The 23,509-nt window shown below is 41.6% G+C and overlaps 1 protein-coding gene across 6 annotated transcripts in view; it reads left to right on the top strand.

Moving 5' to 3' along the window:
• The window catches only part of BRF1 (BRF1 general transcription factor IIIB subunit), a 237,048-nt gene that overhangs the window by 48,362 nt on the left and 165,177 nt on the right, over positions 1–23,509 (top strand). For all 6 annotated transcript variants that reach the window (XR_012159588.1, XM_073349848.1, XM_073349847.1 and 3 more), the window contains exon 3: positions 10,709–10,882. Coding sequence is in view for 5 of the 6 variants with exons in the window: in XM_073349848.1 (XP_073205949.1) it covers positions 10,709–10,882 (174 nt within the window). In the remaining variant the exon portion in view is untranslated. The remainder of the gene's footprint in view (positions 1–10,708; positions 10,883–23,509) is intronic.

The following is a 23,509-nucleotide window of genomic DNA, read 5'->3' as shown; positions in this document are numbered from 1 at the left end:
ATGACCGTGACGGTTGGTTGGAGTGTCTTGTCTTGCAGATTGCAAAAGCATTAGCAGTTCTTTATAGCCTTTTGTTCTCTTATCTGTACATAGTTTAGTAGAGTTAGGTTAGTGTACGTAGAGTTCTGGCTGGGAGTTCGTCCCCGAACGGGGCATGCCCCGCTCTCCCGGCGGCTTCAAGTCATGCTCAACATAGAGCAGGAAAATGCCTATTAGGGATTCCCATGACAGCTGCCTGATGTGTTTGGGGGAATCCCATAGGAAAGATAAGTGTCGGATCTGTAAAAACTTTCGAACTCAAACACAGAAGGAGCAGGATATCCGCTTGAAGGCCCTCCTCATGGAGGCTGTGCTTTCCCTGTATTGGAGCCCTCCACTGTGGACCCCACGCTGAGTACTTCGCCTTTGGTGTGGAGCGCACCACCAGCACCAGGCTCCGCCCAGCACCATTTCCCCTCGCCGGTGCTGAAGAAGGGGCAAAAGAAAAGGAGCCCCCTGGCACTGAAAAACAAGGGAACTGTGAGCAAAGGACCTATGTCAGGCCATGCGCCCACTTTGGGGCTTCACGGTGGTACCACTGAGGTCAGACCCCCTCAGCCCTCCTAGATTTGCCCTGAACCCTGGGAAAGGTACTGACCTTTTCTAGGGCCATCAGTACCCGAAGCAGCCCCAACAGCTAAAGATCAAGTGAGCCCACCAGCACCGCAGGGCCGCCTCAGGTGGCGGACTATTCTAATCATGACTGGTGTGGAGAAAGTAAATAAGGAAGTGTTATTTACTCCTCCTCATAATACGAGAACTTGGGGTCACCAAATAAAATTAATAGGCAGCAGGTTTAAAACAAACAAAAAGAAGTATTTTTTCACACAATGCACAGTCAGCCTGTGGAACTCCTTGCCAGAAGATGTTGTGGAGGCCAAGACTATAACAGGGTTCAAAAAAGAACTAGATAAATTCATGGAGGATAGGTCCATCAATGGCTGTTAGCCAGGATGGGAGGGCTGGTGTCCCTAGCTTCTGTTTGCCAGAAGCTGGGAATGGGTGATGGGATGGATCGCTTGATGATTACATTCTGTTAATTCCTTCTGGGACAGCTGGCATTGGCCACTGTCGGAAGTCAGGATACTGGGCTAGGTGGACCTTTGGTCTGACCCAGTGTGGCTGTTTCTATGTTCTTTTGTTTGTTTTTCTGCTTTTTGTTAGCTAGATTAGGAATGTAAGGGAAGAATAAAGACCCCCCCCTTCCTTCCAGAGAGGTCATCGATGCAAAAGTGTGGGTAGATTCAAATGAATGGCAAGGATTAAATGTATTTTCATATTCAGACAGACATTACCCATATAAATGGGCTAACACTATTTTCTGTTATGGGGCATACCAGCCATGCTGAAGTACATAGTTTTCATATTACATTTTAAGAAATCTTTGCTTGCGCAGTCTGAAAATCTGAAGAAATTTTGGAATTGTAATTCTAATGAAATATGTGCCACACACTCTTTAAGCACAAATCTTTCAGTTCAAAGCCGCAACAGATAGCATTCAAGACTGGTTTGATAAATAACATCACCAGGGCACATCATTTTACAGCCAAGACTCATTGCAATTTAGCCTGAATTTATTTTTAATCTAAGACTAGCAGTTAAAAGAAGGGAAATTTAAACGTGGAGGCTGAAGCTCAGTCATTAACTTTCTCCATCATTTACATGTAGTGAAATTCATATGTAACATCTGTAACTGCAATATCCAGTGTGATAGACCCAGGCCAGTTGGGTACAGCAGAGTAGCAGAAGGCAGATATACTGGCCACTGGATTAACAGTTTTCTGTTCCCTGACTGACCAGAGCAGGGGCTGCTCCAGGCTAATGAGAACACCTGACTCCAATTAACCTAAAAAGAGTCAGGTGAGGCCATTAAGCTAATGTGACCACCTGACTCTAATTAAGCCCCCTCTGATACTATAAGACGGATCATTCCAGTCAGGCAGAGGAGAGGAAATGCGGTTGAAGGGCTGGTTAATAAAGACACCTTCAAGTCATTGGTAAGGGTGAAGAAGGGAGAAGCAGGAGAGAAGTGGCCCAGGGAAATGTAGCAACTCTGGCAGTAAAAGGTTGGCTGCCAACAGCTGCTACCATTAGGGTCCCTAGGCCGGAACTCAGAGTAGAGGGCGGGCCCAGGTTCCCATGCAACCCACCACTACAGAAACACCTCCTGGGAGGGGAAAACAGGCCCCTGTCAGGACAGGAGGCTAAACTGTTTTGTTATGAGGCTGTAGGAGCAACAGAGACTGTGGGAGTTCTCTCACCAACCTCCTTGCTGGCTTATGATGAAAAGGGCTCAGTAAACTATATTCCTGGCCCTAGAGAGAGAGGAGCTATGTGGAGGCTTGCAGTGAGCCTCTGAAGCTAGCATAAACCGCCCTGGAAGCGTGGGACCCATGGGGACAAGGTCGGAGCTCTGCCACACCAGTTGGAAGGTGATAAATTAAGGATAGAGTTTAATTAGGACTTCAAGAAAAATTACCTGACACCTACTACCCTCAGGACCAAGTTTTGTGCCACCAGCCCTCTTCTGTGTGAGGGAATAGAACAGCTGGGCACTGCTGTCAATCATCTTTTATATATAAAATGTTCTAAATCTGTATTAAACTTTAGACATCTTACTTTTGTTATACCTCCTTTTCCTTCCTGGCTTCCCTTCACTTTTCTTTCTTTATCTTTCCATTGTAGCTAATGTTTATCTCTTGTGTAGTTTTCAGTAACTCTATTATTTTCTCATCAAACCCCCCCACCCCCTCCATTATGTTTTTTGCCTCCTCATCCACCATAGAATCATAGAAATGTAGGTCTGGAAGGAGCCTTTCAGTCATTAAGTCCAGCCCCCTGCACTGAAGCAGGACCAAGTAAACTTAGACCCATCCCTAACAGGTGTTTGTCTAAATTGTACTTAAGAACCTCCAGTGATTGGGATTCCACAACCTCTCTTGGAAGCGTATTCCGGAGCTTTGCTATCGTTAGAAAGCTTTTCCTAATATCTAACATAGATCACCCTTGCTGCAGATTAAGCCCACTACTACTTGTCCTACCTTCAGTGGACATGGAGGATAACGTCCTCTTTATAACAGCCCTTAACATATTTGAAGACTATCAGATTCCCCCTCAGTCTTCTTTTCTTAAGACTTAAACATGCCTACTTTTTTAACCTTTCCTAGCAGGTCAGGTTTTCTAAACGTTTTATTATTTTTGTTGCTTTTCTCTGGACTCCCTCCAATTTGTCCACATCTTTCTTAAAGTTTGGCACCTAGAATTGGACACAGTACTCCAGCTCAAGCCTCACCTGTGCTGAGTAGAGTGGGACGGTTACCTCCTGTGTCTTGTGTATGACACGCCTGTTAATACACCCCAGAATATTAATCTTTTTTGCAAGTGCATCACATTGTTGACTCTCATTCAAAAAGAATTAGATCAGTTAATGGAGCATAGGCACATCAGTGGATATTAACCAAGATGGTTAGGGATGCAACCCTATGCCCTGGGCATCCCTAAACCTCTGACTGCCAGAAGCTGGGGCTGGATGATGGGATGGATCACTTGATAATTGCCTTGATCTGTTCATTCACTCTGAAGTGTTTGGCACTTGTCACTGCCAGAAGACAGGATACTGGGCTAGATGCCCTGTTCTGTTCATTCTCTCTGAAGCACTGTCCACTGTCAGAGACAAGATACTGGACCACTGGTCTGATCCAGTATGGTCATTCTTATGTGCCAGGGTGTTTTCCCCTGGACTTCCCAGAGGCTTCTTCATCTTTCATATCAGCCTCCATCTCGTAGACATCTGATAAATCTGAAGACCCATGGTTTCTGTGACTTGATTGGAGGAGTATCTGTTACTCCTTTTCCTCTAGGCTCGTGGCTGCTGAGATATGGAGTGTTATATCTATCTCTGTCTCAGCTATATAGCTGCTGCAATGGGGAATATTTTTGTTGCTCTATCCTTTCTCCAGCATAAGTTTGTAGTTCCTCATTGCATAACTCCAACGCCTGGCTCCTCTGCTACTGTTCCTGGTCTCCCAGACTGCTGCAGAATGTAATTAACAGGATTCTTTTCAGTTTCACTGTTGCCCACAGGATTCTCAAGAACTCAAGGCTCTTGTTAGTTTTCACTCTGCTGCAGTTTAGAAAACCTCTCACCATCTGCACAGTCACTGGAGCTGACTGCTAGCAGACCGATGCCACTGCATCAGTTTGTACTCTGTTTATATTGAAAGGTTTTACATAGCATAGAAACGTAGCTTTTAGTGTTTAAAATGAAACAGAAGTTCAGATTCTGCAGAAATTGATGGCATTTGCCTGGGAAAATTATCTATGGACAATGAGCTGTAACTTTGAATTTTCTTCAGTTTGCTGATTTATGAAATTTATTTTTTGTTAAATGCAATGTGGTTTATAACTTCTGTAGAGCAAGTTCTGACATTTTTGGCATGGCTGAAAAAATCTTTTAAAATCATGGGGAAAAAGCAATCTTTTCTAAAACTGTCGGATCACTAGTCATAAGCAAATCTCCTCCTCTGCCCAGAACAATCTAGAAGTGACGTACGTAGATGGGTGATGGAGTAAGTGTGCAGATTAGCAGTAACGTGCCATCTGTTGTGGGAAGGGTAACAACTGACTTATAAATGGTAGACATGCATTGTAGAAATCACTAAGAATAATTATGCCATTTTAAAATGTGAATATAAACGTGATCTGATGTAAAAACACTGTCCAAACAAAATAGAGAGATTAAAACCAAACATAAATAAGCTTTGATAGGAGTGAAGAACAATGCACTGTTATGATCAATAGCTCTGTCTTGAAGTGCTTGGAGTGATTTTTTTCTTTCTAATCCTTTAATGCCAGATAGCTAAGGAATACCTTTCATTAAAGATAAATGTGTGTTCACACTTCTCACTAGCAAGACAGCCTTTCAGCTGTTTAAGGATTAAACATGTATTTATTTTATCTCAGCAGTAGAATCTTCTTGGGTGAAAAAATATCAGATAACACAACTTCTATTAAAAATGTGCTTTCAAAATTAATCATGAACAACCTAAATTAGTTTGGATTACAGAGTAATCAATCAACCTTTTACAGTTGAGTTTACAAATTCTGATTAACACAGCTTAGTTTGAGTAAACAGCATCAGCAGCTCATCAAGATGTGGGAAGTAGCAGGGATTTCCCCACCAAGGGCTGGGAACTGCAGCAGTGGAGCAGGAAGAGGCCCAGGGACGGGTCTCACTCTCTCCCTTTGCAGCACTTTGATGTCAGTGTTAGCCTGCTTTTTACTATTTGAACTCCGGATGTTCTTTTCCATCTGCTTATTGATTGTATCATCCAACATCCTCCCTCTTTTCCTTACAGTCCACACACTATGCACCACTCAGTTTTTTCTTTTCTCTTCCTCTCCTTCAGTGTCCTTTTTCTCTTCCTTCGTTAATTTATTCAGACAGTGAGGAAAAAATAAACATTTAAAAAAAAATGGAGCTAACAAGTTCTATTAAATCTTAATGTGACCAAAACCAAACTGCTTTTCTACCCTCACCATCAACCACCTTCCTCTCCAGCACTCAAATTCATACCCTGGGAGTTGTCTTTGACTCCTCCCCCTTCCTTGCCCCACATACCCAGACAGTGTTGTAAGTCCTGCCATTTCTCTGCATCATTTCTACAAACTGTTCTTTTCTTCTAATGCTAAAAATTCTTGTGCCAGGTCCTCCTCTCATCATCTGCTTTAATTACTCCTCTCAAGACCTTCTTGACATCCATATTTTCTACCTCCAGTCCATAGAAAATGATGCCATTAGCATCTTTGCCTATCATTCAGACCATCTCTGCCCCCTCTTTGCATCCACTAGTTTCTGCTTCAGCTTTGAATCAAGCTCAAACTTTTTGTAACCTCCTTCATAGGCCTTCTTACGGGGTTTAAATTTTGCATTTACCAGTCCTACAAGGAATTGAGTAAATTGTCCTTATAAAATTGTAACCCACTCCACTAGAGCTGTAGCAACATCTTTGAGTAAGGAGAACAGCCAGGAGATGTCTGCATATTTTTACAAAGCAGTATAGCCAGCTTATGCCTTGTACTCGGCCTTCAGGCAGCGAGTCCTCAAGGAGGTAGTGTATTTATCCTCCTTTCTCCATTCAATTATTTACTATGGTATTAAATACTGAATTTTAGTTTATTGTTGGTCTGGAAGGTATTTATTTTGGCTTCATTGGATGTGTTTTCAAGTCTTCCCCTCCATATATATTTATCCACTGAAGACTTGCTACTCATATTTCATTTGTTTGTGCTTGTGGCAACAAAGGCATGGGATAGAAAATTTGTTCCAGCAGATTCTTTTCTCATGCCCTAGTTAGGTGGTTACAGGCACCTGCCCTTCAAAAGTGAAAAGTTAAATTGATATAGTATTGGTAACAAATCAAATTCAGAGTTACATATTACAGCCCTGGAAGTTATCAGACGGGTGAGGTAGGCAGAATGGAATGGAAGATAGGCAAAACACATTAGTCTGCTTTGGTGTGTTAGGGCAACAACAAGATTTACTAGGTAAGGTTTGTTCTTGATATCTTTTAAGTGAAGATGCTTCAGTCTTGGCGTATAGGAAGGAGCTAAAAGGAATACAAGATACTTTGTGTTCCCTTTATAAGAAGCTAGAAGCCTAATTGCCAACTATTGTGCCCCATCTTAACTGAAACTGAAGTTTAAAATGGGCATGTAGTGGGGTGGTTACCCCGCTCTGGCCCTGAAGGGGTTAAAAGCAGCCCTGGAGAGGGCTGCAGCAGTGAAAAGGATTAGGAACAGCTAGGGGAAGCTGACCACAGGTATGACTGGCTTAATCAGGGCCCAGCTGGCCCTTATAAGAGGGCTGTGGGCCAGAAGCTGGAGGAGTGTCACTCTAGTCCTGGAGTGGGAAGGGCTAGCTGCTTGGGAGCAAGGTACCTAGAGCAGAGTGGAGCAGTGCCAGGGAAGGGCAAAGGGAGCTGGGGAGCTCCAGCCTGGTAAACCCCCAGGCTGCAGGCCTTGGTAAAGGCCCAGAAAGGTACTGGGGCTGCAGAGGGGCAGCCTGGGAACAGGCAGAGGCAGCTGGTCCTAACCGCTTGCCAGTGATGAGTGGCCATTACAGATTGCAGTCCGCCCCAGGGAAAGGGGGCTGGATGATGACTGGCAGTAGCCACTGAGGCAAGGTGGGTTTAGAGGGTTGGGGGTTCCTATGGGAGGGGAGACTCACAGTATGGGAGTACTTCTGGGGCAGAACCCCAGGGTAAAGGGCACCAGGGTCCGGGAGGCACATGGATGTCAGTGGTAGGCAAGCCACCAGCCTGAAGAAGGCACTCTGAAAGCTGGAAAAGAGGTAATTCCAAGACAACCAGCTGGAGGTGCGCACCGGTGAGTCATCACATCGCTATAGGGCACATCCTGAATAGAAAGCGAAAGAAAGATCTGCATTGATCAGTGTGATTGTTATGATTTAAAGACCTGGGTAGAGAATGGGCACAATTTCTGTGTGATTTTAGTTTACTTTCCTACCATTAAAGCTGTTGTATTTGGCAGTTAGTATTTTGGGAAATACTGTCTAAAGAAGTAAAAAGAAAAGGAGTACTTGTGGCACCTTAGAGACTAACCAATTTATTTGAGCATAAGCTTTCGTGAGCTACAGCTCACTTCAGAGCTGTAGCTCACGAAAGCTTATGCTCAAATAAATTGGTTAGTCTCTAAGGTGCCACAAGTACTCCTTTTCTTTTTGCGAATACAGACTAACACGGCTGTTACTCTGAAACCTGTCCAAAGAAGTGGCATTAAAGGGCAAGGGTGAACTAACTTATTACATAAGGTGGCAGAGTCCTTGCATGTAAATAGTGAGGCCAAGAAAACGTCAAGCCACCTCTTTGAAATGAAGAGCAAGTTAGATGGAGAGTCTGAAAGTTTTTACCTACTTGGTGGTAACTGTGAAGTTTTTGCTATTGATAAATCCAACCAGAAACACTCATGTTCCCAAACTGTTTTAAATTATATCAGCCTCATACTAGGTTTACTGGGGAAAATGGAATTTACTACTTCTGTGGGTTTATGGTGTTTTGTTTTTCATTGAAGATGACTTCTCTCGTTTCCTATAAGGAAATAGGAAACTGATTGCAAAATGTTAATACACATCTTTGAGAGCTTGGTCACAATGTAAACAGAAGAACACTTCCACCTCCAGTGCTATAGGTGGGGGCAAGGACATCTCCAGCATAAAGCATTGTAGCCACTCTCCAAGGTTCTCCTCCTTGTTCTAGGTTTCCTACATTGAGTGAAATTGGTTCTTTTGATGGTGGATTGCAGTGCTACAGTATTCTTGCTCTAGCATCTTACTTTTCTGTGTTGTGCACTACCAATAAAATGTGCAAAAGCAAGCTGAAGAAATGCTAGTACATAGAATTAAATCTTCCACTAGACCCACAAAGATTATTGAATAGAGTGCTTAGTAAAAGATCATCTTTCCCAAATGGGTTGTTTCTCCAGATCAGTGAGCGTCTTGTGCACACTCCAAACACACTTTTGTACAGTTGCTGCATTTCCTTAATTAACAATATTATTTGACAATTTAGTTGGTTCTCCAATATTTATTTTTTTTATTTTCTAATTGCCCCAGTATCAACCTGGGTGTGGAGCTCCGTAGAGTCATTGCACTCAGCTCCTGGGGAAAAGGAGCACCTAAGTAATTGTCTCTTGGGACTTCTGCAGGCGTCAGTGTTTTTCAGAGGGAGTCGTATACAATTCTTAGACACAAGCAAGGTTGTTGATATGATGGGCTTGTAGAATGGGAGGAGTTTAAAGCAGATCCCTGAATAAAAGGGCAAGATGGAAACAAGGAGGAATGAGAAGTCTCTGGTACAAATAGAGGACGTTTTGTTGGAAGGGTGCAGGCTATGGAGAAAACACAATGAAGGGGAAGAGAGGAGATGTAAGCCAGTAAATTAATTTTGGGAGAAGACTATATTTGAAATATTTTGGCTACCAAGGACCTGAAATTCTTGGAAAAACTCCTATTAACTTCAGTTGGCTTTGGATCAGCTCCCAATAGCTTATATAATACATACCTGAAAAAACTTTGGAGATGAAACCTGTTTTGCTTCCTGTCTAATACAGAAATGGGGTGAGGCATAATTGCCCAGAGCAGTTATGGGCTGATGAGTGTACATAACTCCTATTGGTGCATAGGTGAAGTTGACATAGTTCTGTTTTTCTCTGTTTATGTGCAACTTTCTGCTTGGGATGAGTTACACTGAACCATAGTTAGATTTCAGTGAGTGTCTTTACAGGAACCAAGTCAGAATTTTCTTGTTGACTTAAAGGTTTTTCAGATACTATGCACCGCCCTTAACATATGGTTAGTGGTGCTTATGTATGAAGGGCCTGATTAGTAGGTGCCACAAAGTAAAGAATTACAGATATGGTAGTTTTGTGACAATTATGTTGTCACTGTTGTATTGCCTTAATTGAAAAAACTGTGGATAAGCCCTGTGGCAAATTTTACACTCACCTCATAAAATATGCTTATAAGTTTGTAATATCTCTGTGAAATTAATGGATGCATGTTTCCTGTAAGAACATGTAGTGGAAACATCTGTCTGGTGTATTGAACTAAAGTGTGGTTTTTTGTGTTACTGTCTGACCCATTGATTATGTTAGTGAACCCAATGCTTTTCGTCATGACTTTTCCCATCTTTTCCACCAAGTCAGCCTCACATTCCCTTCTTAGCATGGTTTCCCATAGCTAGAGCTTTGCGAGAGGGCTGGACCTTGCTTTTCATGGCTGTCTTAGCAGCTGTGCCACTTCCTGTCATGACTCATCTAAAGTGCCTTCACCTTAGAAGAGATGTACATTTGTTTTCCTGAATCAACATAGTTTGGCAGCTAAACCTTAAATGAAGCCTGTTCTCTGAATATGTTCAGAGGAAGGAAGTTCTGCCCTATCAGTGACAACCATGAATAAGCTTTGACATAAGCTCCTTTCCTTATGGCTTTGGTGTGTTGTTAAGAGAACCTCATATTTCATCAGTTTTGGGTGATTTGCCACAAAGTGTATAATTTTTTTGCAATTAAAGTTGTGTACCACAATAAGATTGTTTTAGAACTTCATCTCTGAAGCTGATCAAGTGCCAGATTCCAGCTCTTTGGGACAAATCTTCCTCTGTTTGGAAAAGTGTCTAACACACCGTGGATGCTATCTCATCCAAACGAAGAAGGATGGACCTACGGTTTTGATGTTTACTAATGTGGTCGCCTCAGTTCTGCACAAATTGAGACCTAGGCCCTGATCCTCCCCCTCCCCCCCCCCGAGGTGCTGAGTACCAAAACGCTGGTTGACTTCAGTGGGATGCTGGGCCCCCTCTGAAAATCAGTCTAATGTCTCAAATGGAGTGCCCAAAAATAGCGGACACATTTGAAAACGTAGGGCATAATCTCCATGGAGCTGTATGATCTAAGAAATTGTTCTATGTTGAAAATAACTTACTATATTATATGCTGCCTTAGTCTTTCTTTATTTTATTAAAAGAAAGACATTCTTCTGCAACAAAATGCCAAGTAATTTGAATTGCTAAGCAGAGTTTTTCTGAAGTTTGAGCCTTTGTTAAAAAGTGGATTAATTACAAAATTGTTTTAAGAGTTTTCTCTCTTTTCTTAGGGAAACGTCAAATTCATCACTTGGGAAACCAGTTGCAACTCAACCAGCATTGTCTTGATACTGCCTTTAACTTTTTCAAGATGGCGGTGAGCAAGCACTTAACCCGTGGGAGAAAGATGACCCATGTAATCGCTGCATGTCTCTACTTGGTGTGTAGGACAGAAGGAACGCCTCGTATCCTTTCGCTTTTGAGCAAAACGAACGTTGTTATTTTTTTGGATCTGTAGGTAAAACACATCAGGTGTTCGAAAACTTGAAAAATCGCTGTTCCTGTGATGTTAATAAAATTTCACTTTCAGAAAGTTAAACATCCTGTTACACTTAGGTATGTTAAAAATTTCATATTAAAAAACCTTAAACTTTGGGTCCCACTTTGACTCAGTACTATCAGTTTAAAGCCAGCATTCATTAAAATGTTGCAAGTGTTGTCTCAGCCTTCTGACATTTGAAAAAGTGGTATTTTACAGTTGTGAAGTGAAACTACCTAATGACGCTAACTTTTTTCTTGATCGTAGTGTGGTATCTTAAAAAGTACAAAATATTGTTAATAGTATGGTTGCGATAAGCAAGCAAGCATTTTGTAGTGCTGAGAGCTGTAGCTGTCTATGTAACCGTTGATGAGTGCACTTGAAAACAAAACAAAAATTAGCTAAGTTTAAAACATCCATCTTGAAAGTGTTTCCATTTGTACGTATGCAAAATATACTGCAGTAATTGACACTTCACAAGTACCTAAATTCATCTCTCCTTTTTTTCTTTAAGTTAACTTCCAATGTGTTAGTCCACTATAAAACACTAGGGTGAATAAGCCCCTACAGACAAACTCAATCGTTTTACTTGAACGTCACAAGCTTCTCTCTCTCTTTCCTCTTGTGGTTACTGACATCTGGATCCTCAGAGGTGGTAGTGTGTGTGGCCATATGACTCATTTATCCATGTGGTGTTTTTTAAATCTGTTATGTAAACATTCATTCAGTAACTAAAGTGATACTAAGAGTTCAACAGTACTGAAAAACTCTACAGATCTGAATGGTCTGCTTTGAAAGAATGAGTTCAGGTTCTGGGGTATAAAATGTCTGCCTTTTGCCGAGTCATTAGCTTCTTTTGTTTCAAAAACAGCAACTTGCAGTTGAGAATAAAGTCTAGTACTGACATAAAATTAACCATCCCTCCGCCCGCCCCGGGCCCGTATCTAACCTTTTGTTTTGAAACTTGAACATTTGAAAGTTCGTAATGCAGCTTGGAAAGGCATAAATACATATATTGCCAATTCTGAGATTATGTCCATTTAAGGGTGGTGTAGATTATTCTTGATCTGTCATATTTGTGGTCCCACTTTAGATCACGCGCACTCTGTGTCTGGCCCTGTATAAACGCATAATAAGAGGCAGCCATGCCCCCAAAAGCTTTACTCGAGGAGGACCAAGAAGCAGATGAAGGGAGCAGGAGAGGGCAATGTACTAAAACAAAGTCCATGGGGCCGGACGAGTTGCATCCGAGAGTGCTGAAGGAATTGGCGGCTGTGATTGCAGAGCCACTGGCCATTATCTTTGAAAACTCGTGGCGAACCGGGGAAGTCCCGGATGACTGGAAAAAGGCTAATGTAGTGCCAATCTTTAAAAAAGGGAAGAAGGAAGATCCTGGGAACTACAGGCCAGTCAGCCTCACCTCAGTCCCTGGAAGAATCATGGAGCAGGTCCTCAAAGAATCAATCCTGAAGCACTTGCATGAGAGGAAAGTGATCAGGAACAGCCAGCATGGATTCACCAAGGGAAGGTCATGCCTGACTAATCTAATCGCCTTTTATGATGAGATTACTGGTTCTGTGGATGAAGGGAAAGCAGTGGATGTATTGTTTCTTGACTTTAGCAAAGCTTTTGACACGGTCTCCCATAGTATTCTTGTCAGCAAGTTAAGGAAGTATGGGCTGGATGAATGCACTATAAGGTGGGTAGAAAGCTGGCTAGATTGTCGGGCTCAACGGGTAGTGATCAATGGCTCCATGTCTAGTTGGCAGCCGGTATCAAGTGGAGTGCCCCAAGGGTCGGTCCTGGGGCCGGTTTTATTCAATATCTTCATAAATGATCTGGAGGATGGTGTGGATTGCACTCTCAGCAAATTTGCGGATGATACTAAACTGGGAGGAGTGGTAGATACGCTGGAGGGGAGGGATAGGATACAGAAGGACCTAGACCAATTGGAAGATTGGGCCAAAAGGAATCTGATGAGGTTCAATAAGGATAAGTGCAGGGTCCTGCACTTAGGACGGAAGAACCCAATGCACAGCTACAGACGAGGGACCGAATGGCTAGGCAGCAGTTCTGCGGAAAAGGACCTAGGGGTGACAGTGGACGAGAAGCTGGATATGAGTCAGCAGTGTGCCCTTGTTGCCAAGAAGGCCAATGGCATTTTGGGATGTATAAGTAGGGGCATAGCGAGCAGATCGAGGGACGTGATCGTTCCCCTCTATTCGACATTGGTGAGGCCTCATCTGGAGTACTGTGTCCAGTTTTGGGCCCCACACTTCAAGAAGGATGTGGATAAATTGGAGAGAGTCCAGCGAAGGGCAACAAAAATGATTAGGGGACTGGAACACACGAGTTATGAGGAGAGGCTGAGGGAGCTGGGATTGTTTAGCCTGCAGAAGAGAAGAATGAGGGGGGATTTGATAGCTGCTTTCAACTACCTGAAAGGGGGTTCCAAAGAGGATGGCTCTAGACTGTTCTCAATGGTAGCAGATGACAGAACGAGGAGTAATGGTCTCAAGTTGCAGTGGGGGAGGTTTAGATTGGATATTAGGAAAAACTTTTTCACTAAGAGGGGGGTGAAACACTGGAATGCGTTACCTAGGGAGGTGGTAGAATCTCCTTCCTTAGAGGTTTTTAAGGTCAGGCTTGACAAAGCCCTGGCTGGGATTATTTAACTGGGAATTGGTCCTGCTTTGAGCAGGGGGTTGGACTAGATGACCTTCTGGGGTCCCTTCCAACCCTGATATTCTATGATTCTATGATTCTATGAAAGTAAAGATACACACTCGGGGGCGAAAAATACACAGTCCCACACAGACAGGCAAAGTGTGATGGCTGAGGGAAGAGGGGTACCATCAAAACATGCAACATTTATATACCATTTTAGATTCCCCCCCCCTTGACAGATTGTTGGTTTCAAATTGTATTTAATCTTTCCATTGTCAAATTGCCAATTTTGTATAGTCATAGAAGAAGAGATTTATTCAGGATTAATTTGGAGGACATTCTATTGATAAGGAACAGCATGGAAGAAAGCACTCAGGCAAGTTTTTCAAAATGATGGATGACTGGGTGCCCCAATTTTTGTCTACCCAACTTCAGACACCGTAAAGGGGTATTTTAAATTTTTTTTTTTTTTAAATAAATTGTTGGACACCCATCTTGAAGTTGGGCACACAAAATCACTAGTCATTATGGAATATCTTGGCTGAAGACTGTGGACAAGTGGGCAGATGAGGCTAGTGTCATTAGTGGTGTGGAGAGGGCAGGAGGTGAGAGGATAGAACGGATATATAGGAAGTAGAAAAGCTGTTAATGGTTCAGAAGGTCAGGCCGAGAAGCTTGAATTCCATATATAGAAGTGGAGGGATTGTGGGAGGGCTAGATAGACTAGATGGGAGCAAGTTACAATGTTTGAGATGTGAGGGGGTGGCAAAGTTGTCACCCCAACACTCCTCTTCCTGGCTGGCTGTGGTGTTGCAGCAGCCTTTGCCTCAGTTTCCCTCACTGTCCTTTGGCCTACTCCGGCCATAGGAGTGTCCTGGCTTTCCAGACAGGTCCCTTTGCAGAGTTCTGTCCCACAGAGTCATTTACAGAAATGGATACTAACCAAGCCTTCATTCCGGATAGGTTCAGTGAGCAACCATCTCATCATAGGCATGCCTCTGCTACTATATACTGTCTTCCTACCTAAGTAGAGGCTTCTGTGCCTCCATCAATCCCATAGCCCAGGGACTGGAATCCTCCTTCCCTTACTCAGGGGTACAGGCAGGCTACAGCGCATCAGGGCCCCTGGCTCCACTTAGGCCTGCAGCTTACCTGGGCAGTAGCCTGTACTATCCTTCTCAGTCTTCTTACATACTGCTTCCCAGAGAACGGGAACTCTTTACCTCCTCTCCTCTAGATCTCCTTTCCTCAAATGGGTTCACTCAGCTTTTTATGGAAACAAGCCCTGAGCTTTATTTCTAATTAGGCCTGCCCCACCCGCCAGACTTTGCAGGCTGGTTAATTGGCCTCATATTAAGCCTTTCCCAGCATGTGAGTGGAACATCCCCTTCACAAGGAAGGTGGCGTCTTAGAAGTATTAGGAGGAAGAAACAAAGATTTGAACAAAGCCTGGATGTGATGGTCAGGGGAGATGGAATCTGGACCAGATTATGGGTCTGGGTGGTAGGGTGGATGTTGGTGTTGTCAGCAGTTATAGCATTGTGGGAGTGGGGTCAGTTTGGGAGGAAAGGAAGAATTCAGTTTTGGCCATGTTAGGTTTAAGTTGGTGGAAGAGAGTGTGTGTGTGTTTTATGGCCTACTTATTAGCTTACCTCTTCTATAATATACTTGTCATCCATGTACAAATATGTCATCAGCCAGGCTATGGGATGACCTTTTAGGAAAATTCAGGCCAGATCTAATGGTACAATGTGAGTTATAGCTGACTAGATTCCATTCAGAAACAGATAAAATAAAGTTGTTGTTCTCTTTGGAATGCCATGCGTTTAATTTTCCTTTATTATTTAGTTAATTAATTAGAGTAACTTTTAGATTCACGTAGTATGATGCAGTTTTTAAGTAACAATTTAGCAAACAAATCTATGCCACTTGAAATAATCCAAACTAAAACTATTCTTTTTAGCTCCTGGATGAATTTATCAAAATGGGTAAGATTATCCCAGATCACTTTGATTCATTGTTCCATTTTTCACTGTTTTAATTTCTTTTCTCACTGGATATGCAAACCTTCAATACAGCAATTATGGCCCTTTATTAAATATTTTTTTAACATTATTCCTTCTCCATACTAATATTTGTAAAGGAAAAGTGGCTTGCCAGTTATTATTTAAACCTGGTACTTCAGCAGCATTCAGATGAACTGCTTGCAGGAACATGTATTATAATAGCCCTCTAAAATGTATTTATACTATTGCTGTGAGCTATAAAGACATAACATAACAAATATACAAAAAGGCAGTAATGGTTTTAAAAGTTCCAAAGCAGCGAATTCTGGTAAAACTGGTTATCCTACCATTAGAGCCAAACATTGAGGGGTGCTGAGCACAGCCAGCACCACTGACTTTAATGGAAGTTGCAGGTGCTTGACAATCTCAGAATTTAGACCTTAATTTGCTTCTTGGAATGGTAACAGACCTCACTTGTTTCTCTTTAATGTTTTGAAAAGCTTTTCCACCCCTACATATTGGGTTGAATGGAAACAGAGCTTTTTAACTGTTTAGCTAGAGTTCCCGAGAGAGCGCTTTGGAAGAGTGAGACTTGGTTTTCGATTGACTTACTGGTTAGTCTGTGATCTGTACTTGGCCCAGAGGTCATTCAAAAACAAAGAGGCTTGCATAGTATTTTCCAGGTGGAATATTAATTTGCTTTAATCAAGGGATATTTCATTTAGTCAGTAATCCTTTTTGTTGTACATGAAAGCTTTTGCGAATGATGCAATGTTTTGTTTAATATTTCCCAACCCTACTATCCACCCTCTTGTTTTATGAATAACTTTTGTAGGGTGAATGATACATAAAGTGGCAGTGTTCTTTTTGTTTTTAAAACGTCTCTTCCAATTTTTAAAATTCAATTAGTTTTCTTGAGAAAAACGTGTCCTTTGTTACAGACAAATCCCAGTCTTCTATAGAATAGTAAATATGGCCCACATTATCTTTTCCTGCAGCTTTTAACCATACGAGGTGACTTAATGGGGAATCTCTGCAAGAATTCTCTTGTGGAGATGCCCGTGTTGTCCTGTTGAGGTGGATTGGGGGTGGGATTTTCCCCACCACAGTAGTGACCCCAAGCCTATCCTTACGGAGGTCCCATATTTCATTTGCAGCTCTGGCCCCCAATTTGCTCCCTGGTAGCATAGATCAAGAGGAGCGGGAGGGTTCTGCATCTTCTGGTTCTGGTCACTTTTTCTGTTAAGTTCCATGGGACCAGACAGGACAATGTCTGCCCTGCCCCAGTTCTGGCTGCCTGTAGTGAGAACTCTGACACAGGGCTGAACTACACTGGGAACTTACAGTGGCATAGCTGCATCTCTCGGGGTGAAAAATCCCTACCCATAAGAGATGTAGCTATGCCAACCTAACCCCAGGTGTAGACAGTACTAAGTCAACGGAAAAATTCTTCTGTTGACCTAGCTACAGCTTCTCGGGGAGGTGGATTACCTAAGCCTATGGGAAAACACTTCCCGTCAGCGTAGGTAGTGTCTATACCAAAGCACTATTGTGGCGCTACTGTTGCGGTATAAGTGTAGACATACTGTGATGGGTTGGACCCCCCCTTCCATGGTGCCACCTGATCTACTGGGCCCCCCTGAGCCCGCCCGTTCCACAGGCCTGGACTCCCTTACCCTGTCCTGCTGTGCGCACGTGCGCACACAGGTAGAGACACATCCAGCTGTAGAATCACAGAGTCTGCAATCAGCTCGGTGTGGGAAGACAGCTCAGGGAATTGCCAGGCACTCAGGTGGACACCCCCTCTGGAGTGTAAACCCAAAATTGTATTGTCTTGAGCTGTATAGAGATTGATACAGTATGAAGTCATGAAATTTGCTCGCTCCTTCAATGTGGAGGAAGATATTCACAGAAGTGTTCAGCACTTGGGAGGTTTTGGCCCTCAGGTCCTCTAATTAAGAGATTTGTCCCTTGAAAATGTTTTCCCTTGTGGATTATTATGCTACAGTGGGACGATAATTCTTACAGGTTGTGTTGTTTCAAGGGTGGTTTCAGCTTTCCATTATTTTGGGTCATAAATTTATTAGACTTCTATGCATTAAAAAAATTAAAAGGGAAACATGTTTGTCATAGGCTATAATGTCAGATTGCGATCTCCCTGTTCAAAGCTTTGTGCTACCTGCCAGTTATGGATGATGTTCTGGTGTCATTGGTCAAATCAAAAGGGGAGGGAAAAGCTGCTGCAAGTGCAGTACTAGTAACTGACCAATTTAGGATGTGTGGTACAGGATCCTGGACATTCACATAAGGATGCTGATCTCTAGAGTTAATAGTTTTCAAAGAGGCAGGAAAAATTTGTTTTTAAAAAGTACTAATATTTTGTTTAAAAAATTATACATATCAGAAGGCTGTTGCACTGCTAAATTGTCATTAACTCAGGATAGAAACTTTTGAAATTACTGGCACTGGCAATATAAGGTCCAAATTATGGACTGGGCCCTGCTCCCATCCCAGTGGCAAAATTGTCATTAACTCCAGTGGTACAGAATTGGGCCAAGGTTTTTTTTGGCAGTATGGTGGCATCCGGGTGGCTGAAAATGTGAACTTTCCATCATGTGGTATTGAACAAAATATCTGCAGCAGATTAAGGGAAAACAATAGCGGTGAATGCCCTGTCAGAGAGATCAGATTTATCTGGCTTCTGTGTTTTGGTTTTTGCTTTCCCCCACTTGTTGAAGATACTGGGGAGCGAGGGTCAAATTAATCCTCTCTTGTAACTTCATTCCAAAACTGTTTGTTTTTCATTTTATGGGTGCAGGATGCAGTTGCAGGGTTTTTGGTCTGTGAACAGTTCTTTTCCTAGTACAGTTTTGGTGTTTACTGGCGTGACTACTGCTGAGAAACATAGACTTTGTTACCAACGGATTCGGTGTACATAAGTCTTATCAATGGTTAGTCTTTTTTTTTCTGTCAGCAAAGAACAAAATAACTCTACAGTTCCTGGATTGGTAAAGAGGAAATACAACAAACAAAGGAGCAGATTATGCTCTCTGGTGCACCACGGAAAATCTAGAGTAGCTTCACTGAAGTCTCTGTAGCTGCTGTGGATTCACACCACAGCGCAACTGCGGTATTATTATTTATTTGTATTGTGTTAGTGTGTAGTTAGACAGAGTTCAAGTCACTGTTGTGCTGGGCACTATACAAACAAACAAAAAAACCAGCTTGCGTTCCAAGAATGAGATACAGCATGTCCTTGCAGATTAATTAAAAGCCTGATTTTCAGGATTGCTGAGTACCCACAACACCTACTGAATTCAGTGGCTGTTCAGCACATCTGATAATTAGGCTCTAGATTTATTTTTAATATCTGTAGGCTTTAAATAGATCCTTGCCAGGGTGTTAAAATATAGTTCACTATACTTTTAAATATTTAGAAATCTTAAATTTTATGTTAAAAAGTAAATGATTAGGTGGTCTTATTGTTAGCAACAGCTAAATCTCTAACTCCCAGGGTTATCCTGGGAATAACAGTACTTAATAACAGGCAGTGTACTGAGTTGATATGAGAAAATATCATTAATCTCTTTAATAGAGAGAGAATTAATTCTGAAGACAAATTCACACTGTTAACTGTTTTATATAATATGAAATCATATAGAACAGGAGCAGTAAAATCCATTGTAGTAACATCCATTAACATATTTAAATATTGTACCATAGTTGTAATTGGTGGCTCCAGAAACACAAAGCACTTCTGCTTTAATCAGCAATACTGTTTTAGCTAGTCATCTTCTAACAGAATGCTTCTACTTTCATTGTTTTCCTAAGTCTTATCTGAATGTTTTTTCCCAGCACATTTTCATATTCCTCAAAAAAACAAACAAAACACCCAACCAAAAATACCCCCCAAAACATAACATAGGAGCAATATTATCCAACTTTCAGATTTGTTTAGGAAAATCTGAGTACTACATGTCATTGATGTACCTGCAATTAGAACCATTCCATATTAATAATGAAGAAATCAGACTGGAATGCAATAAGAACATTATTTAAGTTTCTAAATTAATAAAAGAAAAATATTGTATTTATTATAGCAGTTCACTAAGACTTAAGCTAAAAAGTTGCAAACACTTTCAGCAAAGCTTGAAAGAGGTCTAAATATTGATTTTTTTATATCCTAATGCGTTCCTTTAAGTAATATATTTTTATGAAGTATGAAGTCTAGAAGATTTGCAAGAGTACCTTTCTGACAGCAATTTGATTTCTTCAGAGGATTGTTACTAGGAACTGTTTGCATAACAGATTGCATCCAGAAATTCTGTTGGCAACACTATTAAATTATTATTTTAGTGTTTTTGTAATTTCATGCCAAGTATTCTTGCAAGTGGAGCCTTTTCACTATCTGTTTTTCTTCTTTGCACATCTGTGTCCTTTTTAGAAGACATAAAAACTTTCCTTTGAGTCTTAGTCAGTTTAGTTCCAGTAAGCACACATGATGGGAGAAAAATGTGGCAAGTGTCCCTCTTTTGTGGAGAGCAAAGGAATGACCTCTGCATTGTGCCTAGTTTCAACAGTTTGGGAAATGAATTGAAAAAATTATCAGAATTTTGATTTCCTAAGCAACAGAACATTTGCAGCAGACTGTTTGTATAGCCTTTTCTATTTTGGCTTTCTGATTAGAATAATATATTGAAACATTTAACCAAAGTGATATGTGCTTTGAATTTTGTATATTACGCATATTATTCAAGCTTGTAAACCTTTTAAACACTTTGGGATAAAATATGAATTGTAGAACTTTCACCTTCCTAGGTCAGTTGTAAGTGAATTCATTAAATTTAAAATATATTTCCTGTTTGGGAGCTACACATAGAATTATCGTAGAAAGTATCAAAACATTACTGAGAATAAAGTTTAATCTAAGCGGCTACTAATTAAAATTGAGATGTATCCTGCTTCTTTTCTGTCCTGTCATCCTTTTAAATAAAAATTTAAGCCTATTATGCACAAACATTGAGGAAAAATCAGAGTGGCTCTGAGCTTCACTTTGGATTAAGGAAGGTGTGGTGCACTTTGGATACATGCATTTTATATCGCCACGTACTGTGAATTAATATTGGAAAGCACATTTGGAATAGGCACAATTGTCTTAACAAGAGTGAAAAATCAGATCTTTTATTGCGCTAAAGGAATAATCTTATATGTATATAGTGTGTCTCAAGACTACACAAAATTTGTTTTCTCCATGTGATAAACTTATAATGTGAAGGAAAAAATTCCTTATCAGAGAAGAATAACTTTCAGCAAGATGACATGGGAATGTAGGAGATATCTGAAACATGTAAGCCTTGTATCACGTACAAAACAGAAATCCAAACATTGACTCTATCTCATCTTCCTGAACTTGAGAGGAAACTTTCTCTCCTTCACCCATTTTATACTATTTTTCCTTTTTTCTTCTGTGCCCTTGGACAGTAGTTTCGGCCTTGTCACTAAGGAAAAAATGTGTACTCAACTTGAGTTAACTAATGTGGTAAAATCCTAGAGAAGACAAGGCAGTTTGTAGTTTTCATAGAGGTAGGCTGTTTGAGTTAAAAACTATGGAGGAGCTTATGGCTACCCTGACGTGCTAACTTGTGTAAGAACTACAGACTGCATTGTCTTCATTAGGCTTTTACTTCATGTTAGCTACCTCGAGGTTAGAACAGATATCTTTTTCTTGGAGTTGTGGTCTGCAGCCCCGCAGCCAGCTACTGCTGTTGTGAAATGATGGTGCTTTCTATGCTTTTCTGTTGGACTCATATGATGCAGTGTTGGTTTCCTAGGCCTGGTCTCCACTTAAAATTTAGGTTGACATAGATACAATGCTCAGGGGTGTGAAAAATCTACACCCCATAGCGATGTAGCTTTGCTGACCTAATCTCCAGTGGAGACACAGCTAGGTCAATGGAAGAGTGCTTCTGTTGACCTAGCTACTGTCACTCAGGCTGGTGGTGTTCCTACACAGATGGAAAAACCCCTTTGGTCAGCATACACTATGGGGTTATCCTTGCGTGCTTACGGCACCATAGCTATGCCGGTACAGCCCCTGTAGCGTAGACACGGCCTGTCTTAGACAGCGGGACCCATGTCTCAGCTTCTGTTTGTTGTCTTTCCAAGATAAAGCAGAATGAAGGTATCTAGTCTGTCTCAGTTTAGACTACTGCTATTGGAAACCCTATGGGCATCAGCGAAATTGAGCATCTGGTCAATTTCACTCTGCTGCAACTTTGAAAAGCTGAGAAGGGAATCGGGCAATGAAGCAAATCACTGGAGAGGAGGACCCTAAAATAGAGGTTGGAGTAAAGGTGAATTAGAGAAGCCTGTTCCCCCCCACTAATTGCCACCCACAAAGCAGACAGTAGGTTCTAGTGTGGAAGGAGCAAAGCATATAGAGAGTTTCAGTGTAGCAGCCATACAGAGTAGTCTGTATCCGCAAAAAGAACAGGAGTACTTGTGGCACCTTAGAGACTAACAAATTTATTAGAGCATAAGTTTTCGTGGGCTACAGCCCACTTCATCGGATGCATAGAATGGAACATACAGTAAGGACACAGACACAGACACTGCCATGCTGCTGCTTCTTGCAGGAGCCAGAGAAAATGGAATGTTTGTGGGGAAGCCACAAAACATGGAGCCCTCAAGCAGGGTTCAGGAACAGCAGCCTGACCAGAATCCCAGCTCCGTTGTCCTAGCACTAGTGGGGAACTTAGATTTTCAGCTCTTGACCGTTATTCCTCCAGTTACTCATCCGGTAATCGGGTGTCACTCCTAAATCTCTGTCTCTCAGATAGAGATGAGAGATTTGAGAGAGGCAGAAGAGAGAGAGAAAGAGGTAGAGCAGAAAATGTAAAGAATGAAAGAGGGAGAGAATGTAGAGGAAACAGACATAGAACACAGTGCAAGAAAATATAAGCCATGGTTTATATATTATAGGAAAGTGGAGAGAAAAGGGATAAACAGCAAGAAAGACATAGTAAGTTACATATTAAAATTTTATTAAACAGAAAATGAGCAATATAGTACAACTGCACATTCTTTAAAATAAAAGGGAGTAAGGTGTGGGTTTGAAGTGTGTGGCAGGATAGGTATTTCATCCTGGCTAATAGACTTAGTCTCAGGACTACCAGATATCAGGTAAATGTTTTGAGCTCTTGTTAATAGGAATGTGGTGGAGAGCAAGCAGTGAAACTTTGTTATAACACAGTACTTTTGTTTGTAATAGGCAAAGGTCTAAGGGTAAATCCTACCTAAAACTGAAAATCCTGGTGCAACCTTGCTATGCCGTATGGCCTTGTGACTGCTCCACCATAATAAATATTTCAGATACCTTTTTGGTAAAGGAGTCGCTGGTAGGTGGATTCCTTCTTTGTGTAGGAATTTGTCTGTACCTTCATAATGAGCTGCCATTTAATTGTTTGTAAAATCAGCCTCTTTCCCCTCCTTCATTTAGCATCAGTGTACGGTGCACTAACGCTCTCTTGCAGAAGGCAATTAACTTGGATGGCAGGATTATCCCTTCTATGTAATAAACAAGAGTAGTCATCTGCTAAGAAGATTCAAACCTCAGCCAGGTACACGAATCCTGTTTTTCATCTTGTTTTTCTGGTGCAGCTGCATGTTAAATCAGTTGATCCAATCATGCCCTTTGGGCACGCCTGTGCAACCCCACCTAAAGCTAATGTGTGCGCTGGTATAACTTGCATACATAACTTGTATGTGAGTCATCTTTATTGCTGAGGAATGTGTAGGAAAGAGCTCAACAGTCTCGCATCTCAGACTGAGTTTATAGGGCTGGGACATAGGAAGAAAAAAGGCATTTTATTTGTAAGCTG

Source organism: Lepidochelys kempii, chromosome 6 (assembly GCF_965140265.1).
Source record: "Lepidochelys kempii isolate rLepKem1 chromosome 6, rLepKem1.hap2, whole genome shotgun sequence".
In the NCBI taxonomy this organism is placed as follows: Eukaryota; Metazoa; Chordata; order Testudines; family Cheloniidae; genus Lepidochelys; species Lepidochelys kempii.
Note: the sequence above shows the minus strand (reverse complement) of the source record. Positions and strands in the feature narration are given on the sequence as shown.